Below are 21596 nucleotides of genomic sequence, written 5' to 3' on the forward strand. Positions count from 1 at the left end.
ATATTATCAATATTATCAATGACAAATTGAACACTACATACAACCATGTGCCTATGAAAAAAATTTGAAATGAAAATTTACTATTAAAATATCGTCGATACACTTCTGATACAAGCATTACGTAGAATTTTCATAGTTGAAAATATTGGCGATACATTGGTGATATTGATGCATTGGCAATACAAGTGACACCTAGAATTTACATAGTTGAATATATTGGCGATTACATTAGCAATATCGATATGCTGGTGATACTTAGCGATACATTGCTAATACCTGGAATTTCTGATTCTACTAGCGTTATCGGTATCGCTACCAATATTATCGGTATCGCTACCAGTATTATCGGTATCGCTGAGCTGGAGATACAGATAATATCGGAGATAATTCGAACACTGGTCGTACATGAATTTGGTGTTCCGACTAGTTAAGAAGTAAGAAATCTTTAAGGAAAAAAAGGCTCTATGATTTAACATTGAAGAGAATATATATTATTTAATCTTTTATGAAAAAACAAAATAAAATAATTTACCTTTTCTAAACGAGTCTTTTTTTCTTGTTCTTTTTCTTTTTCTTTTCTTTTTCTTTTCTTTTCTTTTTTTAAAAGGTTTTTTCTAAATGATTCTTAAAGCCCCCACTAATTAAAAAAAATAAAATGAAAGCTAAGTGAAACCTAAAATAGAAGAAATCAAGTATAATTTGAATTGTAAATCGGGATTTGAATCGTAAATCGTAGGATTCATATAAAAAGGGATTCAAAGGTTGGATTCCAACCAAGTGGAGGACAATGTAGCAATACATCCCCAAACCACCACATTGAACCTATCAATATAAGAAAAAGAAGAGGTCCCCCTTACACTAGTGGCTTTAGCTTGTTATTCTGTTTTTTTTTTTTTTTTTTTTTTTTTTTTAACTAACTTTTGCTATTCATCCAAAAAAAGTTCCCTGGAGGAAGGAAGAGCAAATGTTCTTTTACACACCCACCAACTAGTACAATTTAATACAGTAGCTGAACCAGAGGACAAATCTATCAAAAAAATTGGACCTTTCTCATACAAAAGATGGCCAAGAAAGACATAGGAGCCTATAAGTACCCAACTAGGAAGAGTCTAGCATGCTAGCCGACCTAAAAAACCTTGTCACTTGCTAACTAGCCTTGAACCCTCTTGATTTATAAAATGATATTGGATAATTTATTTTTGGAACAATATTTTACTGTTTTCTGTCACTGTTTTTGCATTTGAAATTCTAGAGTGGTCCATTTGACGTTTCTTTTAGTAAGTGCAAAATTGTTTATCGAGAACAGCTTTTATATATATCCCTTTAATTGACATAGACCCAAGTCCTCTAGTAGGATGACACATTGGGAATGGTCGGGATAGCTCAGCTGGTAGAGCAGAGGACTGAAAATCCTCGTGTCACCATTTCAAATCTGATTCCTGACGCGTGGTTAATGTATCAAACGGATACTCATACAAATGAATCGATATATATATATATATATATATATATATATATACGTCTCCTGCGAACCATACCGCAAGGAATTGATGTGCGAGCCTTCATGTAAGCCGTGAGATGAGGAGAGCGGCTGGGATTCAGCTGCATTGAGAGAGGGAGAGCCTTAAAAAAAAGACTTTCTCCTACACTCATGGAGACACTCTTGGAATTGCAAGTAGATTTCATGTAAAAGCCTTTTGTTGGAAGATTTTGTGCAAGGATTCTGTGTGGGGCCCACTATGATGCTTGTGATAAATCCAACCCGTCCATCCGTTTTTCGAAATCATTTTAGGACATGCGACCAGAAAAGAGGAGGATCCAAAAATTAAATGGGCCACATGGGAGGAAATAGTGGGGATTTAGTGACCACCGTTGAAACATTCATATGGCTACAAAAGTTTTGTATCAGTTTATGTTCCTGTTGTTTTCATTTCATCTAATTGAAAATGACCTTATAAGCGGTTTGGATGGAATATAAATACCAAGGTGGAGCCTACGAAGGTTTCAATGGTAAGCATTCCTTTCCCCATTGTTTCATCTCATATGGCCCACTTGAATTTTGGATCCTCCTCATTTTTGGTATAATGTTCTAAAATGATATCTAAAAACGAATGGAAGGGTTGGATTTCACAAAAAGATCATAGTGGGCCCCACGCAGAATCATTCCGCGGGATTTTCATGGGAAAGGCTTTAGCGGGAAATCCGTGTCCCCTGGGTTTGGGAAACGGATTGGCTACTCCCCCGCCACCGGCCAATGGCGGGTGGTCGGTGCTATGTGGGCCTCACCATGATGTATGTGTTTCATTTATGCCGTCTATCTGTTTTTCTAGATCATTTTATGGTATAAGACCAAAAAGGGGGTATATCCGAATCTCAAGTGGACCACATTATAGGAAACAGTGTTGAATGAACGTCAACCATTAAAAATTTTTTAGAGGCCATAAAAGTTTTGGATCAAGCTAATCTTTGTTTTTTCCCTTCATATGGGTCTTAATGACATAATCAACAGATTGGATGTCAAATAAATAGTGCAGTGGGCCTTAGGATGATTTTTACCGTGGGCATCACTCTCCCTATTTTTTTCTGTGGTGGGGTCCACTAGAGGTTTTGATCTGCCTCATTCTTTGGATAATGCCATAATATGATCTCTCAAAATGGATGGACGGTGTGGATATAATACATACATCATGGTGGGACCCACATAACTTGGTGAGGTCACTTCAGCTACTCGACCTCTCATTAGGTAATCCGCGTCCCACTCCGAGACGGAAGCGGATTGGCTGGTGTACCACACACCAGCTATATAGCTGGTGTATTAACGTCAACAAGTTCTGTTGGTCCCATCATGAGGTATGTGTTATATCCCAAACGTCCATCCATTTGGCAAGCTCGTCTTAAGGCTTGAGCCGAAAGATAAGACAGATCTAATGATCAAGTGGACCACATTGCAAAAAGCAGTTGGGGATTGAACGTCTACAATTGAAACCCTTTTGGGGGCCACAGAAGTTTCTAATCAATATGAAATTTGTTTTTCCTCTTCATCTATGTATTTGTGATCTTGTTAACAGATTGGATGGAAAATAAACGTTATGGTAGGCCCTACGAATTTTTTAACGGTGAAAATCATTGTCCCCACTGCTATTTTTGATGTGGTTCATTTGAACTTTGGATATGATTATTTTTTGTTTAATGGTCTAAATTGATCTCGAAAAATGGATGAACGGTGTGGATATAATAAATAAATCATTGTGGGGCCATGTAACTTTGATCTCCTTTGAACCGTTAGTACAACCCGGCGCTCGAGGAGCGTCAGCGCTTGTCTTCGCGCGACACATATCTACACCAGCTATATAGCCGGTGTGTGGTATGAATGCCAATCCGCTTCCCTCTTTGACGGAAGAGGATTGCTTAGCTTACTGAGTAAACTGTGTGAGGTCCACCATGGTTTATGTATTTTATCTTCTCCATCCATCCATTTTCCCAGATAATTTTATGGCTTGATCCCAAAAATGAGGTATATACAATGTTCAAATGGACCACACCACATTAAACAATTGAATTGAACTTCTACTTTTGAAAATTTCTTGGGGGCCACATAAGTTTTGGATCAAGCTTATATTTTTGTTTTCCGTTCATCCATGTCTGTATGATCTTATGAACAAGTTGGATGACAAATAAACATCACTATGGGGCCTAACAAGGTTTCAACGGTGGAAATCATTATCCTCACTTTTTCCCCTGGCATGATCTATTTATCTTTGGATATGCTTCAATTTTGGGCTCAACCCCTTAAATTAGATGGAAAAACGGATGGACGGCCTAGATGATACACATACATCATGGTGGGGCCCACATAGCACCAACCACCCCCCATTGGCCAGTGGTGGGGGAGTAGCCAATCCGTTTCCGAAACCCAGGGACGCGGATTTCCTGCTAAAGCCTTTCCCATGAAGATCCGCAGAAGGATTCTGTGTGGGGCCCACTGTGATCTTTATATGAAATCCAACCCGTCCATTCGTTTTTAGATATCATTTTAAGACATTATACCAAAAATGAGGAGGATCCAAAATTCAAGTGGGCCATGCGAGATGAAACAGTGGGGAAAGGAATGCTTACCGTTGAAACCTTCGTAGGCTCCACATTGATGTTTATATTCCATCCAAACCGTTTATAATGTCATTTTCACTGAGATGAAATGAAAAAACCAGGAACATAAATTGATACAAAACTTTTGTAGCCATATGAATGTTTCAATGGTGGTCACTAAATCCCCACTGTTTCCTCTCATGTGGCTCATTTAATTTTAGGATCCTCATTTTTGGTCGCATGTCCTAAAATGATTTCGTAAAACGGATGGACGGGTTGGATTTATCACAAACATCATAGTGGGCCCCACAAAATCCTTGCGCGGGATCTTCCAACGAAAGGCTTTTGCGTGAAATCCGCTTGCAACTCCTAGAGTCTCTCCGTGAGCGTAGGAGAGAGTCTTTTTTTTTTGAAGAGTCTCCCTCTCGCAATGCAGTTGAATCCCAGCCGCTCTCCTCATCTTACGGTTTACATGAAAGCTCGCATATAAATTCCTTGCAGTATGGTACGCAGGAGACCATTAGTACTATATATATATATATATAAATTTCTTTTTTGGGTGAGAACATCTTGATAGTTTCTTGAAACAGTTTCTAGTTTAAGTCACCCACTTGTCACTAACAGCATGGCCCACCCGATGTATGCACCGGCATGATTTTTGTGTAAGAACATCTTGACAATTGGACCAGCTTGATGGATGGCTGTGATAATGCATCATCTACCATAGCGGCACATGCGGTGCTGTGTAGATGGTATGCCTTGTACGCACATGGGCTGGACAAACTTCTAGCAAACCTCTTGCAATAGTATGTGGGATTTGCTTTGGAAAATCCTACAAAAGAGATTTGCTGTACTACATCTAGATCTATTGTAATATGATATGTCAGTACTTTTTCCTTTAGATCTGGAATCATCTTTCAGTGATCCAAACTGTTGATGGGGATAGTTAGAAGATTCTAATCCTTTGATCATTGGCTCTTTTCAGTTGGATGTGGATGTTCCTTAACCTTTTACTAATATAAGGGCTAAACTATTATCTGATGTTTTTTTTTTTTTTTGGGGGGGGGGGGGGGGGTATACCATATCTAGGGTGAGGCCCATAGTATAAATGGTTTGCGTCATTAAAAAGGGCCCAATCCAATGGCTAAAGTCTGACAAATCCTATTCAGTAGATATGTATTCTAGAAACCTCCCTACAAAATAGGCTATGTGAGTTATAAGAGAGGTCACAATTCAATAAACACCCCAAATGTGAGGGGACAGAATACATGTTAGAGACACACTTGTCATAGATCCTAGCCGTTAATTAGGTACGGTATATTGTAAATATGCCTTGGAGCAAAAATAACATTGGTTCAATCCAAACCATTTATATTATGGGCCTAGACCACGTGTTAGAAATCTGTGTACAACACACTTGTCATAGATCCGCGCCATTCATCAGGTCAGTACACCATGAACATGTCTTGGACCAAAAGATAATGTTTCTCTGCTGATTATTGTATGAGAAAAATGGGTACTATAGAAGAAAGCCCAACAATCAAGATTCCACATCCATGTGGCTCATTAACTGAGTTTGATACCTTTATTTTTGGTATATGGCATGTTCACTGTCTGCCCTTCCTGATGAATGGCCAGATTTTTGACACGTGTGCTGTACAGAGAGATCTAACATGTTTCACCCCCAATGAGGGTTCAACTGTTTTGTGCAAAGAAGCCTATTGGAAACATCTCCCAGTTGCTTAGTGAAGAAATGCTCTGTTTGGTGATTTGTTTAATGCGGGTCGAGGCGTAAGCTACATGCTACTTTTGAATATTTAATTAAAATAATAGAAAAAATATGGCAAGGAGTAAATATAATGATAAAATAGATATGGAACTGATTTAATACTGCTGCTCATACCACTTCGCTAAAATTGTTGAAAGCAGTAACTATTTTTTAGTGAAAATAAAAGAATATATCAAATCATTAAAAACATTAATGGAGTTTACTGTGTTAGAATGATCACACGTGTGCATGTGACATGTCCACACGTATGACGTGATCACATGTGCGGTCATCTTGATTGGGTTCTATCTTTATATATTGGGGGCATATGTACATGAGCCTTTGGCTCTTTGGTTGTGGTTTTTAACTATTGAGGGTATTCTTGTATTGGGGGCATATATTTGGGTCCTTACTCTTGATCCGGTGGTAGACTCTCAGGAGTTTCAACGCCTGGTCAAGGGTTCGAGTACCCATATGTGGTGAAATTCCACTAGCGTGAGTGTGTGGGGGTGTTTGTGCGTGTGTTTTCAAGGGAAAAAAAAAAAACTATTGAGGGTATTCTTGTAATTTCACATTTTAAAGTAAAAGCCCTAATATAATAAAACAAGTGGTGGGACGTGTGGGGCTGCTAGAGCATCTCACATTTTCTCCTTCTTTTCTGCTCTTCTTTTTTCCTTCTTTCTTTTCTCCAAAATCAACATAGTATTAGAGCTATGTTGATCCATTTTTCTTCTTGATCTCTCACTTCTTCATCTTGCTTCTTCTTCTTCTTCTTCTTCTTCTTTTTCTCTCTCTCTGGTGGGAAACTGATGCGGACACAAGTGCATTCAAGGTGTACCAACGAAGAAAGCGCCAACCACAAGTGCCGTCCTTGTGGATAGGCGACTATTGAGGAGCTGAAGACCTTTCACATGTGATTGGACATATAGAAGACCCCACTTAGGGAAGACACATGTGAAGGAAGATTGGAGAAAGAAGACCGAGCGCCCAAACTTTCCCATACTTATGTTATTTGCACGTTTTTTGACTTAGTTAGGGGTCTTTTAGTAATCTTATATCTTTATTTGCTTATCCTAGGGGTATTTTAGTAATTTTATGTCTTTATTTGCTTATTTAAGTGGGGTAAAGCCCTAAACACGAATTTCAACTATTGATGAATGAAAAGCAAACCCTTTGGTTGCCTCCTTCCTCTCTTCTTTCTAATGGTGCTTCTTCTCTCCCCTTGATCTTCTTCTTCTAATTTCTTCTTGTGCCCCTCCAACTTCCTCAAGGTAATAATTTTCTTTCTTCTATTTTTTTGTTTTGGCTAATTCCTCTTCGATCAAAATCTTGAGAACCGATCTAAACCCTAAATCCCCAAATTCTCAAATCCCTAATCCGAGAAACTTCTTGGTTCTTCGGACTAGTGATCTTCATTGATCGATTGGGTGTGACCATGCAAGATCGGGAGGTCTCATCCCTCGCCGGATCCAACCTAAGTAGTAATTGAATTCCATACTCCATGGTTGTAGTGATGGCCCGCTCCATTGCATGTTTCCTTTATGATTTTCTCAGTTATGATGATTATTGTTAGAATTTTAGATCATTTATTCCTTTTATTTCCGCTGTTTAATTATCTCCATGAGCATGCATCATAATTAGGGCTGTCCTGCGTCAGAAACCCTAACGTGTTTAGGTCTAACCTAACCTAATCTCTTCTGGTTGTTGTACCCCCATGTGATGGGTGGTGAAATCATGATTAATGAAGGTGTGTAAGGCCTATTCTTGTATTCTTCCCACGTGATGGGACAAAGTGGGCCATCTTTTATCCCGTATGCAATCTAGGGTCAATGGAATCAGATTTGAAGGCTGAAAATTCAGAAGTTCCTTGAAGCCATCCCTTATTGTGTTGATCGAGACAAGTTGAAGCATGGAATCATGTATTGATTTAGTAGGTCAATTTGTTGAAGAATGTGTTCAAGAAAAACTATTTGTTATTATTCAGATGGATTCCAAAAATGACCCTAAGAGTAGTATTTTGTTCTCATCGGATTTAGTGCCTCTCCAAATAACATCAATGAAATTGAATGCAATGAATTATCTACAATAGGCCACATCTGTAAAAGTTTTTCTGACTGAAAAGAGAGAAGTTAAATATTTGACATCGCCTAAGCCTAATTCACTGCGACATACTATGATGATTGGGTGGCAGAGGATGCCCCAATTAGGGCATTGTTGTGGAATAACATGGAACTACATATCGGTGCCAATGTAATTTTCCTCAAAATCATCAAAGATGTATGGGACACCTTGAAGGAGATGTATTCTGGTGAGAAAAACTTAATCCATATTTATGAACTCCTACAGAATATATTCGCATTCCAGCGGGAAGATAGAAGTGTGGGAGAATATTATTCTACACTACGCGGCTTGTGGGAAGAGATGAACGTATACCAACTGTTGTCAAGAGATTTTGAGGTTATGCTTAAGCAAAGGGAGAAATTTCCTGTTGCCAAATTCCTCTTGGGCCTTCGACTTGAGTTAAAGCCTATGAAGTCTCAAATTTTCGAAGGAGTGAAATTCCTTCAATGATAGAAGCGTTCGTCAGAGTTCAGAGCACAACTGGCAAAGTCTACTTAGATTTCCACCTCATTAGATCGTTCATCTTTTATCTCCTTTTCAGACAGTTGATGAGGGAATTCGAGGTGACTGTGGTTGAGGCGGTAGATTTGGAGGTTGACGTGGTCATGGTCGCTGTAATCGTCACTGCACTCATTGCCCTTGTTAGTATTAGGTAGAGGTGTACATGAGTTGAACCGAGTCGAGCTTGGCACAGCTCGACTCAGCTCGGCCACTAGATGACCTCAGCTCGAACTCGGCTCGGCTCAGTCCTCGAGCCTGACTGGCCAGCTCGACTTGGTTTGGTGAGCAATTCGAGCCGAGTTTGCTTGTGCAACATTTTCACAAACACATGGAATGCACCTTCAAATTCTCATTGTATGTAAAACATCAGCAATGGTTTTACATTTATTTCATCAAACGCCTTGTAGGCAACATCAAAACCAAGAATAAAGGGTATTTGTTTGATGAAATATACCTTCCTTGCCATTGGCGGACACTTCGTTGAGTCATTTCATCAAACACTTGGTGAGCAACATCAATATCAAAGTAACCGATTCACTAAACTAGTTTGATCCAAATTCGATCTGAGTTGAGTCAAGCTCGGGCTAGCTTGAACTCGATTCGAATTTTATTTGAGCTCAAAAAATCAGGTCGACTCGGCTCGAACTCAATTTCGAATCGAGTCGAATCTAGCTTTTTCGAGTCGAGTCGAGCGAGCTAACCAAGCTAACTCGGTTAGTGTATAGCCCTAGTATTAGGAGGTAAAACTCAATTTTCTGTCTTTTATCCCTAGTATCCATCCGTTTCTCTTCCTCTTAAAATTTTTGGATGCATATGTTTTTTACATGTATTTCATCATGTCTCCAATAAGTTTGAACCCAAAGCTGTAAAGGGTGTGTTTCCATAGTACTCAAATACTTAGTGTGGCTACAAATGCTATAATCCTATCACCTGTGGGCAATATGTGTCCATGGACGTCACCTTTTTTGAAATACTCCATATTTCTCAGATAATGTGAAGACATTGCAACTTTCCAAAAACTCTGCTACCCTTCTTATGGTGACAGACACAAATTTACCTGGAAAGCAAGCCAATGGGTCTCATCCAAATCCACCACCATTGCAAGTTTACTCCAGACGTTCCAAGAGAAGTACTGAAGTTCCTAGTAATATGCCCTCCTCCAGTTATATCAATCCGTCTGAAGATCCTCCTCTTCAGTCTCCACCAAATTTGTTGAATGAAGTTGATCAACCTATTGCTATTTGAAAGGGTATACGTTCTTGTATGCTACATCCTATTTCTAATTTTGTTTCCTTGAATGGTCTATTAACTTCAGTTTGCTTTGTCCTTGTCATCTGTGCTCGTCTCTCGATCGTCTCAGGAGGCTATTCATACAGATTGGGTGGAAAAGAACTATGGATGAAGAAATAGTTAAGCTTCATCAAAATCAAACTTGGACTTTGATTAAATTACCTGCAGGGAAACGTGCAGTAGGAAGTACAAGTCTGATGGCACTATGGATCGTTTAAAGGCCCGGTTGGTGGGAAAAGGGCATACTTAGACTTATGGATAGAATAATCTGAAACCTTCTCTCCAATGGCCAAGCTTTAGTCAATTTGTGTGGTGATCTTTATTGCTGCAAATTTGGATTGGCCTATATATCAATTGGATATGAAGAATATTTTTCTTTATGGTGATTTGCTTGAAGAAGTATACATGGAGCAATCGCCTGACTTTGTTGCTCAAGGGGAGTCTTATAAAGTCTGTCGGCTAAGAAAATCAATTTATGGGTTAAAGCAGTCTCCACGTGCGTGGTTTGACAAATTTATTAATGTGGTAATTCAGTTTGGGATGAAACGCAGTCAGGTTGATCACTCAGTATTTGTTAGGAAAAGTGAGATTGACACTCTGGTTCTTATTGTTTACATGGATGACATCATTATTATTGGAAATGATGGTAAAGGCATATTTGGATCGAAGAAATTCTTACAGAAACACCTCTGTACAAAGGATTTAGGCTATCTTCGATACTTTCTGGGTATTGAGGTAGCTCGGTCAAAATTAGGAATTTATCGCAAAGGAAATCTGTAATGGACTTGTTAGAAGAGACGGGTTTACTAGGGGCTAAGCCGGTTACAACTCCCATGGGAACAAACTCTTTAAGTGCAGATGAAGGAGACCTGTTTGATGATTCAGGCAGGTATCGCCAGTTAGTTGGTAAATTGATATAATTAACCATTACACGACCAGATTATCCAGTTAGTGTAGTTAGTAAATTTATACAAGCCTGTCGTGTATCTCATATGGAAGTGTTCCGCATACTTAAATATTTGAAGGGCGCCCCAGCCCGTGGAATTCTCTTAAAGTGAAATGGACACCTTAGAGTGGAAGGATTTTCTAATGTAGATTGGGCTGGATCTCCTTTAGATAGACAATCTACCATAGGTTATTGTACCTTTATAGGAGGTAATCTTGTTCCCTGGAGAAGCAAGAAGCAACAAGTCGTTGCTCGTTCTAGTGCAGAAGCAGAGTATAGAGCCATGGCTCATACCACGTGTGAACTTGTGTGGCCAAAGATGTTGATGCGTGAGTTAGGTTATGTGGTTGATACTCCCATGAATCTATATTGTGATAACCAAGCTGCATCACATATCGCCAATAATCCAGTTTATCATGAGGACCAAGCATATTGAAGTGGATTGTCACTTCATCAGAGAGAAGGTCGTGAACAAGGAAATATCAACCCCATTCATTAAATTTAAAGATCAAGTTGCTCGCATGTTCAGAAAGGCTTTAAGTCGAGCTCATGTAACGCCCTGAAAATCGGGGGTCGAGCATAGACTCAACTCCCGAGTTCCAACGCATCACTTATGCAACATAGATAATGATGATTTAATGTTGTCCGTGTTAGTGCATTAAAGATGAATGGGATTAAGCCAAAATAGCATATCACACTCCAGAGACGAAGAAATTTACACAAGCGGAAGACTGTGATTGATAAATATAACGTATAAGTTGTTGTAGATCTCCAGAGTGTGAAAATGTCACCAGGTTAACCATATACATGTATACTCCCAAAGTGATCAAAATGAATATACAAGTGTGTCCCAAAGTACAGAACAACAGTGCAAGGGCATCTAGTCAGTGTCCCTGTAGCTCCGGCAATCAGGACACGGCTCACATGAACCCACCCGATAACTGCATGTAGGAGAACGCCTCCTCGTCATCCTTGAAGTCTGGCTCCGCCTCGTAGGCATCGCTATCACCTGCAGCTAAGACAGAGTCTGGTTGGTGTTTAAAACACTGTCCTGGAACGTGGGAGTGAGTGATCAACTCAGTGGAACTATAAAGCAAAGGTTAACATGTTATCAATTCAATCAAGCAGTAATGATAAAGCAGTACAACAAACATGTCCTAGATACTCTTGTTAATGCAAGAATGATATGCGATAATGATGCATGCTCTCGCCTGCACTCCCTTAGTGTCTTCATCTTACGGCGCGCATGGCAACCACCCGAAAGTGCTCTTCCTCGCCAAAGCACATGCAATGCGGTGCATGCTCATGTTAACCATTACTTAATTAGATTTATTTATACAACAGTTTTGGGAAGCTAAGGTACCTCCCTTGTATCATTTCTCAAATAATGATCCATTCTAGGGTCGTCAGTCCTAGCTAATCTCATACGATGTTGCGGTTCTAGGTCGCTACAAAGGGATCGTCACCTGATCAGTGTAGGCCTAGTTTATACTCTAGTTCTTACGGAAAGGCTCGTTGCCTCAACGCAGTCTCAGAGTATGCTCGAGGTCACTACAAAGGGCTCGTCACATGATCAGTGTAGGCCGACAGCTCGAATACAGTGTCCCATACCACCGTATTCGGCTCACGAGGCGGTGTTGCTCACTGGTCACTACGGGGAGGCTCGTCGCCCCAGCGTAGGCCGACAGCTCGACCACGGTGTCCCATACCACCATGTCCGGCTCATGAGTCTTAGCGGATCGACGTACCAAGGTTAACGGGGTTTCCATTGGTGAGTTTGTTACCTTAGGTTCAAGCAATAGCGTCCATACATGATGAACATACATCGGGTCAATCGGGTTACTTGACGAGCATACGTCAAGATGATCGACATGAAGTGCGTAAGCACTCTGTGTGGCCTAACCACTGTCGACAAACTCCGTACGACTCGGATTCCTCGAACACATCTGTTGTAGCGAAGCTAACTTAGCCATTCGTTCGGGAACCGTTACCGATAGCCTGGATTATGTAGTAGTCGCAAACGCATGTAAATATAATAGGATAACACATGTGGTAGGCATATCAAAGTTAAACAATTAATTCAAGTAACGTAACCAATTGAACATTTCACAAAATACAAGATAAACATACTTTGCACAAATGCATTTCATGCTAAATCTCACAACTTTAATCTAAGTTACATGAAGGGATATGTACACATAGCTAAGGTAGTTGATAATCTCACCTCAACACCTATATAACATACATTTTACTGAATATTTACTCATCCAGACATTTTCACAAACACTTAGACTACACACATCAACATACATGACGTATGTTGATCACAACATGTATTAGGGCAAATCCTTTCACTAAGGAGTTGTCACGAATACAACACGCATATATCCACAACGGATAATCATGGCAAGCAGGGATTCAAATTCCATACTCATTCAATCATTTCCACAAACACTTAGACTACACACTTCAACTTACATGGTACAACTCAGTTATAAGCTATATTAGGGCAAATCCTTTCATAAGGAGTTGTCACGAATTCAACAATTACATGTTCACGGTGAATAATCATGGCAAGCACAAAACCAAATTCCCGATATATCCCGTCATTTCAACCTACACATGGAATAGCCTATATTCAACACAGTTCATATATAACCGTAAAGCGAGGAAAACAGCATATCTAACATGTGAAACAGCAACCCAGTTGGTTATAAATCATTAACCGACATTGAAAGCCTTGAAAACCATAACCTATATGTTTATAGTCCGCACCTTTCGCCGGTAAACTCGTAACGAATTCAGTTTGAACACTCCGCCTTCGTCTACGGCACAACGGCAACCTATAGTATGAAATAGGTTAGATATTTCATCACATACCCTATCTGAATCCCTAAAACAGATTAGGGTTAGGATTTCTTACCCGAAAACGGAATCAGAATCGCCGGAATAGCGATACGGTAGTGGTAGCTAAGCACGTGGAACGGCGAGATTGAGTCCCGAGAACAATCTCCCACACACTCTCTCTTTCCTTCTCTTTTCTCTCTCTTCTCTCTAGGGTTTGCAAATTCGTATGTGAAGGGAGAGAGAGGGTTTAAGGCCCTTATGTAGGCTCAAACGTGAGCTCAATGGCCCCAGGGCCATGGTATACTTATGTTAGAGCCAAAACCCATCTGTTTCGGTTCAATGGAGCACTTCTGGAGGCCCCTTTTCTGCATGCGGTCGGACTTAAGCTCCCTGACATTGGATCTAGGTCAGGCTAAGTTTTCGATCCGATCGGATTTACAGATTGACCTCGGCGGACCAGTTTCAATTCAACGGTCACCGGTACTCGATCAGGGCCACAAGTGCACTGACATGGGTTGAAAATTTTCCCTGATCCGAGGGTGTAATTGAGTCAGATTCTGACGGTTTGAATCCTTAGATTTGGCCTGCAAGTGAGACGACTCAATTCACTTAAGTTTCAGTTCTCTTTCTAAAGGTATTCGCGTTTCTCACACACTTTGCTCCGAGCTTAAGTTGTGCGTTTCTAGATACTATTAGGACTTGATTTCCGAGGTAGTAGTCAAGTCCAGCAAGGCGGTCATAACCGTATGGTTTCGTAGTAATCGGACTTTCGACATGCGGTCCAGGTCCGATACGGAGTTTCGGTGTGCTCCCGAGAGCAACTGGGATTAGAGATTGATCCTAAGTTTTACAGTAATGTAGCGGTAATGATTCTGCACGTTTTGGGTCTTGCAGATCATATTTAAAGTGATTAGTGCTAATTTCACAGGTACTCTAATTTAGCACTAGCTAATTCTCGCCTAATTTCTAAAGGATTTGGTCTTGAGTGATTTTTGCCTGAGGTGAAACTCGGGTCTTTGTACGGATTTTTCCGAGACGTTACAGCTCATTTAGACATATTTTTTGACTAGTTGGGCATTTATGATATATATGCTCCAACTTGAGGGAGAGTGTTAGAATGATGACATGTGTGACGTGATCACGTGTGGACATGTTACGTGTCCACACGTGTGACGCAATCACATGTGTGGTCATCTTGATTGGGTTTGGTTTTTATTTATTGGGGGCATGTGTACATGAGCCTTTGGCTCTTTGGTAGTGGTTTTTAACTGTTGAGGGTATTCTTGCAATTTCACATTTTAAAGTGAAAGCCCTAATATAATAAAGCAGGTGGTGGGACGTTATTCTCTCTCTCGCGTTTTTCTCCTCCTTTTCTGCTCTTCTTTTTTCCCTTTCTTTTTCTCCAAAATCAACATACTATTTTAGTGAAAAATAACATGTAGCGGACACTACGTAGCGTGTAGTTTTGGCTCTATAGCGTGTTATGTGTACTATTGCTTGTAGCTTGTGCTATGTAAGGCGTAGCATAGCTTCTAGTGTATGTTACATAGTGTGTAGCACAACAAACTACATGTGACTTGAGCTATTTTCATGCACTAAGTAATGCAAAGGCACACTAAGTTGCGTAAGCTATTTAAAACATTGAACTTGCTATACATTTCATTAAGGTGGTACCTACAATACTGTAATTCGACTGTCATCTCAATCTTCCATTTACTATCTTGAGTGCAATAAATCATTATATTTAGAGAAATGTGTTATGACGAATGTTTCTTTCTCTGAAGTGCCATTCCCACTACGCACATGGGAAATATTTCTGGTGATTAGGTCTCTTAATTGGGCAATCCACCACATGGATGGGTCATTATCCAAAACTTGTTATACTTGTCCACCTCTGAGCACAATTGTTTTGAGTATTGCCTGTTGAATGTGGCCCTTGCTCATCTTTTGATTGGGATCATCCTCTTTCCATGCTACCTAGTTGATGGATACCACAATTGGATTTCCTTGTATTTTGGGCTTATGATGCAACCACCTGGTGCTCCACCAATTGAATGGTATTGATCACTATAGGCACAATATTAGCGTTTTCAGTAGCGTTCGTAACGTAGCGCATAGCATAGCTAAAACGCTACGTAGTGTATGCAGGTAGCGTAAGCTACATGTAGCATAGTGTACACTACATGTAGCATAACATACGCTGCATGCAGCGTAGCGTACGCCAATGTTTTAAGTATCGACTATATTGGCTGATGTATCCCACGATATATCTTATATCCTACCTGTGCGATACGAAACACACAAGTGGTGAGATATATCCCACATGTTCGATCTGGTGAGGATTTTTTATCCTTTTTTTTTTGGTAAATCATGTTAAATCAGTGTCAAATTGTTACAAATCCATGATTTTTCATAAAACATGAAAAATCATGGATTGGGAGCTTCGATTTCGACATTTGGAGGAGATGGGCCGAGCTGTGGAAATTTGAAAAAAATAAAAAAAATCCCAATTTTTCGCAAATCGATTGCAATCTTTGTGTCCAAACATAAAATCAAACATGTATGTAACCTGATCTAGTGATTCTTCTTTTGCTTTTGAATGTATTGCTTGTGTTTCCACATGTCTTCTTACATTTATAAATTATATCAACAATAGACTTTGAATATACTTGCATCAATTCAGTTAGACAACGCATAGATTAGGACCTCATACAAAGAAAACCTATTAATGTGCCCTTGTTTTTTGTATTGTTTTGATTTATAAGTGTGTATTGGTGTCTTTTTTAGCATTCATTAGAGTTTCATTGAAAAAATCCACCAATTTCCTAATGTTTCCCCACATTTCCAACAACAACGATACATTACGCGATACAACCGGTATATCCCATGCGATAATCGATATGTATCCATATCCCAATGGTGCGATACGTAATGCGATACCGATATTTCAAACACTAGCGTACACTACATGTAGCATAGTCTACAGTGTAACGCAAGTAGCGTATGCTACTTGAAATCTCTCCTTATTTATTTATTTATTTTTTAAAGTTTTTCTTCTATGTGAAGTTCAACACCTATTTTAAAATGGTGGTGACCCATCCCCATCACACGTGGCACTACATTAGATCAATTTGGACCATCTAAATTGTGCTCCATATCATGGATAGAGCACTTAGATCAATCCAGACTATCCAAATTGTGGTCCATATTGTGAATTTGTGATGTTTCAATGAATAAAAAAAGAGGCCACACTTAGAGATGTCTAAAGGCAAAGGGACAGATTTTGCATGGAAATATGCGGTTGATGATCCAGATCCGCTGTCAAACACTCATATGAAATATGCATTTTGTAAATTTTATCATATTTTTCTATTATTTTAATTAAAAATATTAGGTATCGTTGAGCTTATGCTATACACTATGTAGCTTACGCTACATGCTATAGAGGGCTAAACACTACACTATACGGTACATGATATTCAAAGCACTGCACAATATTAACAAATGAGTATGATATGGGCATATATTATATCCATATCATTCACCCCAAAAGCTATGGGGGTGAACTATCCATAGAAAAAAAAAAAAAAGGGCCACATCTGATAGCAACCATAAAGGCGCCCTATTGAAACTTTTATTATTAATTTCACTCTTTTTTTCTATTTCTTCCTTTCAACCATGGAGGTAGCTTAAAAACTAATTTTAGGTTAGATCTAGGCCTTTTTTTAATGATCAGATCAAAACACAAAATTGAGTGGCATTTGATGAATACAAATACAATGGTCTAATATCAGCAGGGTAACCATCACTTTTAAACAAAAAAAAAAAATTCATCTTTTTTTTTTTTAATATATATTTATTTATTTTTTGTATTTCAATGTAATGACCTCCAGTCCACCAGATCATGCTTGATTTATGTTTGATTAGGGTATATTGTGTTGAATTTCAGCAGGCCGAGTCGACATGCAACATCCTTATCATTGTCTAATACACCATTGAATGTATGTTAAAACCACAAAAACGGTAGTTTCTGTTTTTCCCCCCTTTTAAATCTTGTTTCAAGATTTTATGGGCAAAAATAATTACCGCGGATACGGGCCTGTATCGTTCAATTTGGGTCCAATAGACTCATGTACGTTGTCATGCTTCTGCCCGGTCGATACCCCTCGATACCATTATTTAAAACCGTGCTGTACTGTACATAGGTGCACATGTACACTAGAGATGCTTTGGCGTTACTCGTTGCAGTACATTTTTCATTGTAGCATTTCCTCTTAAACTTCCATAATGCATCCCTCGTAGATCTTCTCTTCGTGATTGTATATGGTTGCATTCCCTCTTGTTCTTGTTGCGAGGATATGTGATGGTTACTTTTCTTCTTTAACTTCTGGTATTTTCTTATGCTTCCTTTGGTTTCAGGTGATTTCCTCATCATTGCTAGCATTATCTACACTTGTCGATATTTTGTTGGAGATGCAAGTACGAAGACCTGATCTTGAAAACGTAACCACCGAATCAAAACATGCTTTTAGGGCTAGGGAAGTGGCCATTTCTTATGCTGAGAAGATGTTTTCTAGTTATAAATATTTTCTGGAATTTCTTAAGTCTCAAAGCCCTGGAGTCCGCTCTGCTGTCTTTTCAGTGCTAGGGTGTTTCATTAAACACATCCCTCATGCTTTTAGTGAAGGAAATATGAAGACACTATCTGTTGCAATACTAGGTGCCTTCCAGGAAAATGATCCGTCTTGTCATTCTTCAATGTGGGATGCGATATTGCTATTTTCTAAAAAATTTCCTGACAGTTGGTCCCTGGGTAACATTCAGAAGATTGTACTATCTCGATTCTGGCATTTTCTACGTAATGGGTGCTATGGATCACAACAAGTATCTTACCCTGCTCTAATTCTGTTCTTAGATTCCATCCCTCCAAAAGCAATAGCTGGGGAGGAATTTTTTCTGAACTTCTTCCATAACCTTTGGGAGGGAAGGAATTCTTTCCACTCATCTGCAGATCGCTTGGCATTCTTCAAGGCATTTAAAGAATGTTTTCTTTGGGGAATATGTAATGCATCAAGGTTTGAAATTTTCTGAGCTTTACCAGCTGAGTATACATTAACATGGAAACTGCGACATTTTGTGCTCTGATGAGCTTTGTATCCATTGCTTCTGCCACTACCTTTATCTTGGATGAGAAGGCAATGGAGATCTATGAGAAGATGGTCGAAGAGGATCTTCATAGTACACCTGTGCAAGATTCAGGCTTCTATAAGGTGGGGCCCACTGTGAAATGATTATTGTGAATTAATGATGGTCAATTATGAAGATAAAAATATTGCTCACCTGCTGATGGATGGGCCCGAGTATATTGGTCTGGTCCATTTCACAGTGGGTGTTACGCGACTTGCCTAGATCTCACGAACACATGCTACATTGGCACATGTGGTGCAAAGATCCTTTTCAATGTTCCTTCAGACGAATGTCCTCTGCAGGAGGGATCTGTAGGATTGGTTATTTCTTTGCTTTTCAATTGTCTTTTTGAACATATTCTTTTATTTGCAGATATTCTGAGGGAAGAGATGCTATTCGTGAGTTTCAAGTCAATCTTGTTGACCATATCCTGGTAATGCTTCTTTGGCATGACTACCTTTTGCTAGTAAGCCCAAAAATTCAGGGTGACAATTTTTCTGGGAAATCTGGTGCATCATCTGATGAAAGGCCAACTGAAACTCTGTGTACAAGGTATGTAGAAAGCTACATGCAAGACTTGGGGAAGTGCATTATTGAAATTCTATCTGCCATTTCTATGAAAGAATGCAATTTGCTCAGTGCATTTTGTGCATCATTTCAAAAGGACTGTCTGGAGATATTCCAGCAAGCAGAGAGTCCACAAAAATCTTCTGAGCATGTAGAGCAGATAGTGAATTTTTTGTCATTACTGGAGAAGCATGCAGTGCAAAAAGGCGAAACTTGGCCTCTGATTTATTTAGTAGGACCTATGGTGGTGAACTCGTTTCCGTTGATCAAGTCACTGGTAAGTGCTGATGCATATTATGTTTTCATGTGTCCTTGAGAAATATATTCTTGTTTTCTTCCAAGAGCTTTGCTAAGACCACACACATGTACAAATCTGCTAATGGCCGGCTATGGATGAGCGTTGTAGTTGTCGTAGTCATTCATCCCATGATCGTACGAGGAAGGCGTAGTCATTCATCCCATGATCGTACGAGGAAGGCATACGGTGACTGTAATGATGGCTGTAATGGCTAGCCTTATGGCTGTTAAGATGTGGACCGTAATGGTCATTACATCCCTATAACGGTAAAAAACAATTAAGAGGAAATTTGTGAAAAAAAAAATATTGAAAAAGTTCAGAAAAAAGGGAGGATCCCAAATATGTATTGTTTTATTGCTTTTAGCTTGTATATGATGGTGTGATGGGCTATTCTTTGGTAAGATTGTTATCTTGCGCTACCTCTAATACTATTAACTTGAGAGGCTGAGATTAATTCTAAAATTCCTATATTAATATTCTTAGTATCTAATATTAATATAAATAAGGTTTATAAGTAGTAATAAGTTGGTAACACCAGTGTTCGAAATATCGGTATCGCGTTACGTATCGCACCCTTGGGATACAGATACGTATCGGTTGTCGCATGGGATATATTGGTTGTATCGCATAATGTATCATTGTTGTTGGAAACATTGGGAAATTGGTTGAATTTTTCAAGGAAACTTCAGTGATTGTTAAAAAAGGCATCAATACACACTTATAAATCAAAACATTACAAAAAACAAGTTAACATAATAGGTTTTCTTTGTATGAGGTCCTAATTTTTGTGCTATCTAACTGAATAGATGCAAGTATATTCAAAGTCTATTTATACAATTTATAAATGTAAGAAGACGTGTAGAAACACAAGCAATACATTCAAAAGCAAAAGAAGAATCACTAGATCAAGTTACATACATGTTTGATTTTATGTTTGGACACAAAGATTGCAACCGATTTGCGAGAAATTGGGAAATTTTGATTTTTTTCAATATTCTGCAACTCGGCCGATCTCCTCCAAATCTTGAAATCAAAACTCTTTGCATGAAAAAAAAATTAAAAAAATCATAGATTAGTAACAATTTGACATTGATTTAACATGATTTACAGAAAAAAAATGTTCAAAAATCGAAAATGTTCACCTGATCGAACATGTGGGATATATCCCACTACTTGTGTGTTTCGTATCGCAAAGGTTGGATACAAGATATATCGTGGGATATATTGGCCGATATCGTCAATACTTAAAACACTAGGTAACAAAATTATATCAACCACAACTATAATGTATAAATCATGATAAACATGAAATCAGAAATAGACAGTTTAACTCTATCTACCAGGCAAACTAATAAACCGTAACGCATGAGTCAGAAGTCATAAGTGATAAAGTGATGTCAAAGTGTTGAACTCAAACATAAATGCACAAAAATTACTCACCCATTAGTCAAAGCTAGGGATGACTTGTCACAATCATCACTACTTTGATGATTGTGCCAATGCTATGTCGAACTCGAATAAGAATAGATAGTGCCAATGCTAGAGGTAGACCCATAGTCATAGTTATACTTATACTGCTCATATTGTTGGGTCTACAACTGTGACTTCGATGAATGACTCATATTTGAATTTGGATATCTCTGTCCTCCATATTTTTTTACTCCACGTGTAGTACATCCAAGACTAGTCCAACAAGAATTTTCATTAAGAGCCTCCCTAAACTATCCATAATCATATCCATTTCCATAAGTTATCAATTGTCCTCCTAGTGCTCCATCCCTATCTCCTTTAGTGCAACTAGGACTAGCCTCCCCATGATGCTCCTCCATTGACCGGTCATTTTATGAATCCCAACACTCATTAGTGTTGCCTCCTCTCACCTGTTGATGCTTATCGTTCTTGAATTGTGTGGATAGTTGTACCCTTGTGTGAGCGACACAAACAACAGGGCTAGGTGCATTATCATCATTGTCATTGCCATGATT

General features: G+C 39.0%; 1 protein-coding gene across 3 annotated transcripts in view; it reads left to right on the forward strand.

Annotated features, from left to right (window-relative positions):
* Positions 1–21596, forward strand: part of LOC131223924 (E3 ubiquitin-protein ligase listerin) — a 172841-nt gene that overhangs the window by 117574 nt on the left and 33671 nt on the right. For all 3 annotated transcript variants that reach the window (XM_058219514.1, XM_058219513.1, XM_058219515.1), the window contains 2 exons: positions 17979–18634; positions 19119–19590. In XM_058219514.1, the coding sequence (XP_058075497.1) occupies positions 17979–18634; positions 19119–19590 (1128 nt within the window). The remainder of the gene's footprint in view (positions 1–17978; positions 18635–19118; positions 19591–21596) is intronic.

The sequence above is a fragment of the Magnolia sinica genome, chromosome 13 (genome assembly GCF_029962835.1).
Source record: "Magnolia sinica isolate HGM2019 chromosome 13, MsV1, whole genome shotgun sequence".
Classification (NCBI taxonomy): domain Eukaryota; kingdom Viridiplantae; phylum Streptophyta; class Magnoliopsida; order Magnoliales; family Magnoliaceae; genus Magnolia; species Magnolia sinica.